The 8,128-nt window shown below is 35.6% G+C and overlaps 1 protein-coding gene across 1 annotated transcript in view; it reads left to right on the plus strand.

Moving 5' to 3' along the window:
• WDR44 (WD repeat domain 44) overlaps nucleotides 1–8,128 on the plus strand; it is an 83,272-nt gene that overhangs the window by 56,610 nt on the left and 18,534 nt on the right. The window contains exon 13 of the mRNA XM_007106995.2: nucleotides 4,886–4,999. Coding sequence (XP_007107057.2) covers nucleotides 4,886–4,999 — 114 coding nt within the window. The remainder of the gene's footprint in view (nucleotides 1–4,885; nucleotides 5,000–8,128) is intronic.

Below are 8,128 nucleotides of genomic sequence, written 5' to 3' on the forward strand. Positions count from 1 at the left end.
CATGCTGATATGACAGCTCTCACATACAGTCTAATAAAATTGTTTCAAATGAAGTTAAAGACAACTAAGTGCTACTAGAGCCATCTTATGGAAAAAACCAAACGAACCTTCTGGCCAACCCGATAATATATGCCCAAAACAGAATTAAGTATCATTTTCCTGAGAAAACCCCTCCTTTGATGGTATGCATACTTGATATCAATTCATTATTTAACACCCATACCATCTCCTGAGTTAGAAACTGTGGTCACTTTTCACTCTCTCCTCTCCCTTCAGTGTCTGCTCATTTACCAGATCCTGCCCGCTTGATCTCAGAAATGTCTTTGGAATCTGGCCATTTCTTTCATTTCCACTGTCACAATCCAGGCCTCTATCTCTTACCTGGACCACTATAGCTGTTCTCCCAGATTCAAGTCTTTTATCCACAGAATTATGGGTAAAATTATGCCAGCAGAATTACTTTCCTGTAAAACAAATCTCATCATGTTACTCTCCTGTTTTAAGCACTCCTTTGGCTCTCTTTTTTCCTATAGAATTAAGTCTAAATTCCTTAGATGACTCAGTCTTTCAGAGATCAGCCTGACCTCAGCTCTCATTGTTATTTCCCACCCTTCCCTCTCTCAGACCTTATGTTCTGAGCCACTTGGTTGTTCATGCCCCAACAAAAATGTCAGACCCTTTGTTGATTCCATGTACTTAGCAATACATATGCAGTTCCCCTTTGCCTGGCAAATTCATTTAAGACTCATCCCCTCACTGAAGCATTCCTTGCTTCACCTAGTAATTTACTCATGTGCTCCCTTACTGTTCCCATGGTACTTTGCCCATAGTTCTGTTAAAAGCACTTACTGTATACTATATCAATTTATGTAACAACAGCTAACATTTTATGAGCCCTTACTATGTGCCATGTACTTTTCTAAGTACATTTTATGTCTTACTTCACCTCACAACAGCCCTGGTAGTGTTGTGAAGTACTATTAAGAACCCTGTATTACAGATGAAGAAAATGCTTAGAGATATTGAGTAACACACCAGTTTCACACAGTTGGTAGATACAGCAACAGAATTAGAACCCAGCTCTGATCTGTCTTTAGAGCTTATCCTCTTAACCATTATGCTTCGCTAGTTGGCATCTGAAGGTCTGGCACTATGTCTTCATTTAGTCCACAAATATTTATTGAGTGTCTACTGTGTATTTATCATTGTTCTAAGAGGGATATAGTAGTGAACAGAAGAAACAAAAAAATCAATTGTTATGAAGCTTATTCTAGTGGTGGGAGACAGAGAAACAAAACAAGTAAATTTTGTAATATATTAGAAGGTGATAAATTTCGTGGAGAAAAATAAAGCAGGTAAAGCGGGGTGACAGGTGGTAAATATGGTGGACAAGCAGAGCTTCACTGAGAAGTTGTCATTTGAGGAGAATCTGAAGGAGGTGAGCGAGGGATCATCTGGCTATCTGGAGGAGAATATTCCAGGTGGAGGCAAGTGAAACTGTGATAAGGCAGGAGTCCTGGTATGTTCAGGAAATAGCATTGAGGCCTGGGTAGCTGGAGCCAGTGAGCAAGGAGACGAGTAGTAGAAAATGAAGTCACAGAGGTGTAGATGGGCCAGTCATAAGGTGTAGACCACTGCAAGGACTTTGGCTTTTGGAGGGTTTTTGAACAGAAAATGACAATTTGACATTTTATTCTGGCTTTTAAATACTGAGAATAGATTATAAGCAGATAAGAAATATTTATTTTGGTATTTCAAGTAACATACCAAATCTGGTATATAGTAAGTGTTAATAAATATCAAAAGGCTTACAAGTTTTCAAAGCAATCCAACTTTAAATGATATTTTTAGATAATCTGGATATTTGGATATGGATTTGATATTTGATGATACAGATGATATTTTTTTAGGTATGATAATGTAATGGTAGTTAAATTTAAAAGATTACTAGTTAGAGATACATATAGAATATTTACTGATAAAATGAATGATGTTTAGATTTTGCTTTAACTGCTCCAGCAAAAATAAGCAAATACATAAAAGTGGGAGGATTGAAAAAACAAGGTGAATAAAATGTTGATAATCATTAAAACAGGTGATGGATGCATGGGGTCATTATACTGTCTACTTCTGTGTATATTTGAAATGTTCATAATAAAGTTTTATATATACATTATATTTACATAGAGATATAAATATCTCTACATATAGATATCTATTCAGAGAGATATAGATAAAACATATAACATTTCACTTGGTAATTCTACCTTTAAAAATCTGTCATAAAGAAATGATCATGTATGCCCAAAGATGTAAGAGGATTTTCATATTAATGTTCTCACAGTAGCTAAAATTTAAACAAACTGAATTTTTAATAGTTGGAAAATAAAAACTATGGTATAATCCATACAGTATAATACTATGCAGTCCTTAAATTCTTTTAAAAGACTACTTGGTGACATTTAAAATATTCTAAATAAATTGTAAAGTGAAAATAGCAGAATGAAAAAATAGATATAATATCCTAATCTTGACTAAAAATATCTATAAATATTTATAGATTTTAAAATTTTAAAGAAATACACTAAATTATAACTAGTAGTTATCACTAGCTGGTAGGGTTTTAGCTCATTTTTTTATTTGATTCTTTATACTTCTCTGTATTTCTAAAATTTTCTTTAATAAACTTACCTGATTTTATTAAGACAAACAACAGAAGATACTATAAAAATCTATGGTTTAAGCCTTTTGACCCTTCTATTAGGATAAACAAATAATAAAATAGGGATAAAGGTTCATGCTCCACGATGTTTGTTGAATTGCTGTTTAGCAAAAAATTGGAAATGTCTATATTACCAACAAATTGGAAATGATTAAATTATGGTGCATCCATATGCAGCTAGTAAATGTTTCCAAAGAGTGAAATACAGAAAGTGCTCATGTAAAATAAAAAGGAAGATACTGAATCATGTGTATAATGTGATTTCAATTATGTTTTTAAAAAAATGAAAGATTGAAGATGGCCAAAATTTTAGCAGATTATAGATGGTTTTAGTTTTTCTACTTTCTATGTTTTCTGAATTGCCTATACTGAGCATGTATATTACTTTATAATCAAAAATATATTATTTAAGTATTTTGAAAATATGTAGAGTACAATGAAAAGAAAATGGATGATTAAGGAGGAAAAAAAAGATCTGGGATCACAGCTAGGGGAAATATGCTGAGGAGTGAATGAAATGAAAATGATTATTAAACAAAAAGTTGAATTTTATGTAACAGGGCAAGAAACCTGTTTAATTTTGTCTTCCAGCAGTGCTCACTAATCTAGCAGTAAAATTAGGGGAAGTAGCTGTAATCATCTAGGATTAGGAGTGTTTGGCAAAGGGTCAGGGCATCTGTGTTGCTGGTGTACCTCCACAGTGAATGTGAAGATGTTTTTATAAACTGTAAAGTTGTTAACAGATAGCAGTGGTAGTTTTTATCTATCCCCATGGCCACTGTCCTATTTAAGCCCTCGTTATTCTTACTTAAACTTACTGACTGCTTTTCCTGCCCCGACTCTCTTTCCAAACCATCTTTTACATTATTGCCCAGCATTCTCTTTCTAAAGCCCCAGTCAGATTGTGTTATTTTTCCTTTTCAGAAACCTGTGTTGGCTCTCCATCACCTTAGAATGTCTCAATTTTTAAGCCACAAATCCAAGGCTCTTTATGATCTGGTCTCAAAGTACCTTTCTACCCTAATCCCCTGCTTTATCTCCATATACGTTTTTCTCCATCCTCATCATCCTACCTACCCTTCCCTAAATATGCAAGGCTTAGCTAACATTCTGTATTTTTGCTCAAGTGACATCCTCTAAAACATTTGAGGAACAACCTCTGGACTTACAGTTAGATGACTTGTACCTTTGCTTTGGTTCTGCTGTTTACAGGTGGCTGCGTGACTTTTAATATGTTATTTTGACCTCTTTGATTCTCAGGATTTTTTCTTAATTTCTTCATCCTCATAATGGTAATACCTACCTCACAGGGTCATTAGGATTCATTCAGATAATGAATACAAAAGCATGTTGTAAACTAAATGCACGGCACACGTGTATGGCATTATTTTCTACCTACCTCTACCTGTCAGGATGCTTTTGACTTCAAATAATAGAAATCCAACTGAAAATGGCTTAACAATGAGGAAGCCAGTCTGGAGGTAAGGCGGCTCTAGGGTTGGTTAATTCAGCAGCTCAGTAGTGTCATCAGGAACACAAGGTCCTTCCAATCCTCTTGCTTTGCTGTTCTTTATCTATTCTCCTGGGCTTGGTCCCCTCATGGTAGTAAGATGACTACTACTGTCTTAGGTGTCACATGCAGACAACAATGTTCAGAAGCAGGAAAGAGGAAGGTCCCTTTAGTATACCCCTTTTTAAGAGTGAGGAAGTCTTTCTAGAAGCCTCTCCTATCACCTCATCTCCCAGATGAACTTGCCCTCATGTCTGTTTGATGAAAATTATAACATATGCCCATGCCTAAACCAGTCATCACTGGAAAGGGGAGTGAGCTCATCTTAATTAGCTTAGACCAATCGTGATCACCCCCTGGTGCTGGCTCCCACCTCTCCTAAAGGAAGAGATGCTCAAAAAAGGACAAAGTGGGGGCTCTGTTAGGGAGGGAAAGATTGTGATAGCACAATGTCTTCAGGGATGATCCTGGTTTAATTAGGACAAGGAGGTGAGGAAGTAATAAGTAGTAGATTCAGCATAAAGGGGAGTCAGCTTTTAGTGGATCAAGATTTCAATCAGGCATCATATAAAATGATGAGAGAACAAATGGTGTGGGAAGCGTATGAAGCTTTTGTTTTTCTAGTTTTAACATTTGTTTTCTTGTCTAAATAGGTATGCAGTGGAGCTGATGAAGACCCAGATGATAAAAATGCACCATTTCGACAACGGCCGTTTTGCAAATATAAAGGACATACTGCTGATCTCCTTGATCTTTCATGGTCTAAAGTAAGAAATTCTTTTTTTTTTTTTGGCTGCGTTAGGTCTTCGTTTCTGTGCACAGGCTTTCTCTAGTTGCGGCGAGCAGGGGCTACTCTTCGTTGAGGTGCATGGGCCTCTCTTGTTGAGGAGCACAGGCTCTAGGCGCACAGGCTTCAGTAGTTGCAGCATGTGGGCTTAGTAGTTGTGGCAGACGGGCTTAGTTGCTCCGCGGCATGTGGGATCTTCCCGGACCAGGGATCAAACACATGTCCCCTGCATTGGCAGGTGGATTCTTAACCACTGCGCCATCATAGAAGTCCTGAAGTAAGAAATTCTTATTTGAATTTTGTATTCTATGTAACTATTTTAGGATAAAAGCAAATGTTTTATTTGTATGATTGTCACAGTCAGGTGTTTGAATGTTTGTATATACTTTGTGGGAGTTACAAATTAATCAAAGTTAAAAAACAGAAACGTCAGATTAGGCTAATAAGAAAATGTTTATATTACTTAACAGCTTCTATCTGGATCTGTCTATATACTTGTATTTGCTTCTTTTATAAAATAGTTTTGCAAAGTTACTATCCTCAGCAAAATGGATATGACTTCAGCTACAAAGGTGAAGTCTGACCTATCTAATCAAGACTGTTTTGGGGATAATCTGCTACATTCATGAAATTATTAATTTAGGTTTAATAATTATATTCTTCAGATCAATGGTAAGTCTTCATTTTGTAATTTTTTTTCCTTAGAGCAAAATTTTAGAAGTAGAGGGGCTATTTTGCCACGATCAAATATCTTAGAAGTTTGCAAAATTTTTAAGAGATATTTTAAATTTTATTTAAGGTGTTTGAAGCATGAAGCAGTTTTTGGAATTTTTGCATGATTCCTTACACTTTCTTTGTATCAAAATTTGTCAGTAATCAAAATATAAAATATATTACGAATTTGTGGGGGAAAGTAATATTTAAAAGCTTTAAATTGAGAAAAGTCATCTAACAAAATACTAGCAAGGATACTGGTGATGCTCATATATTTTAACTATATCACAAAGATATCACTGGTATGTATTGGCAAGTCAGCCTTTCCCTGAGCTCCAGCTTTGAATCACTCCATTTATGAATTATGCTCCTATCATATTTGTTTAGATGTTATGGGTGCATTTCATGACGTTTTTCTCTAACCTCCTGGAACAAGCTTGGGCCGCACCTGGTAGTCTGGTTTTAAATTGAGCCCCAGTTGTATCTTTGTACTCTCTCCCCACCCTGTGTGAAATCTGAGTTGTCGGAAGATGGAAATTTAAAGTGTCCTTAATCTGATAATCATATTCATCTAGAATAAGAAGTACAAAGCACCTAATTGGGAGCCCTGCACTCATTTTACTTTCTTAAAGCAAACCAATATTTTTTGTGAAATGTAACACCAACTGAAGATATTAATTCTCCATTGATCACTGTATCAGTCAGTGTTCTCCAGAGTAACAGAACCAAGAGGAAATACATACATAGGTTTATTTTAAGGAATTGGCTCACACAGTTGTGGGGGCAGGCATTGAAAACTCAGCCAGAGTCACGCTGAAGTTTTTTTTGGTTTTTTTCCCAGCTTTTTTGAGATGTAATTAAAACATTGTGTAAGTTTAAGGTGTACACAGTGATGATTTGATATACTTACATATTGGGAAATGATTACTACAATAAGGGTAATTAACACATTCATCACCATAAATAGTTACCCTTTTTTTGTGGTGAGAACATTTAACATCTACTCTCTTAGCAACTTGCAAGTATATAATACAGCATTGTTAACTCTAGTCACCTTGTACATTCATGCTGAGTCTTAAGGCAGAATTTCTTCTCCAGGAAATCTCAGTTTTTGTTCTTAACGCCTTCATCTGTCTGTGTGCTCTTTTCTTAAACTTTCTTTTTTACTTAACTGTTTATCTATGTACATTTCTACATCTTATTGGCAACAAGATTCTAAGCCCCTCAGGAGTAGGGATCAGCTCTTACTTCACTTTTGTTTCTCTTGAGTATCTAGCACAGTTGATGTTTATAGTGGGTTTTCTGTTTCTTGAAGACTTATTTTGTGCCACGTAATAAGAATTATCTTGTGAATACTGAAAATAACAATGCTGTGAGGTAGTTGATATCCCATACTGTGGATTAGAAGACTGGGCCTCTGACCCATCCAAGATCACAAAACTAGTTATGGGTAGAACTTAGATCTGAATCTAATTTTTTTCACTGGTAAGATCATGCTTGGTTCAAGAAAGCTATTTAATTTCATTTATTTAATAAGTATTTATTTTTGGATTGGGTTGTTTGTTTTTTTAATATTGAGCTGCATGAGCTGTTTATATATTTTGGAGATTAATCCTTTGTCCGTTGATTCATTTGCAAATATTTTCTCCCATTCTGAGGGTTGTCTTTTGGTCTTGCTTGTACTTTCCTTTGCTGTGCAAAATCTTTTAAGTTTCATTAGGTCCCATTTGTTTATTTTTGTTTTTATTTCCATTCCTCTAGGAGGTGGGTCAAAAAGGATCTTGCTGTGATTTATGTCATAAAGTGTTCTGCCTATGTTTTCCTCTAAGAGTTTGATAGTGTCTGGCCTTCCATGATTTATGTCATAGAGTGTTCTTCCTATGTTTTCCTCTAAGAGTTTTATAGTGTGTGGCTTACATTTAGGTCTTTAATCCATTTTGAGTTTATTTTCGTGTATGGTGTTAGGGAGTGTTGTAATTTCTTTCTTTTACATGTAGCTGTCCAGTTTTCCCAGCACCACTTATTGAAGAGGCTGTCTTTTCTCCACTGTGTATTCTTGCATCCTTTATCCAAGATAAGGTGACCATATGTGCGTGGGTTTCTCTCTGGGCTTTCTATCCTGTTTCATTGATTTATATTTCTTTTTTTGTGCCAGTACCATACTGTCTTGATGACTGTAGCTTTGTAGTATAGTCTGAAGTCTGGGAGCTTGATTCCTCCAGTTCCGTTTTCTTTCTCAAGATTGCTCTGGCTATTTGGGGTCTTTTGTGTTTCCACACAAATGGTGAAATTTTTTTTTCTAGTTCTGTGAAAAATGCCATTGGTAATTTGATAGGGATTGCATTGAATCTGTAGATTGCTTTGGGTAGTATAGTCATTTTCACAATATTGATTC

Source organism: Physeter macrocephalus, chromosome 21 (genome assembly GCF_002837175.3).
Source record: "Physeter macrocephalus isolate SW-GA chromosome 21, ASM283717v5, whole genome shotgun sequence".
In the NCBI taxonomy this organism is placed as follows: Eukaryota; Metazoa; Chordata; class Mammalia; order Artiodactyla; family Physeteridae; genus Physeter; species Physeter macrocephalus.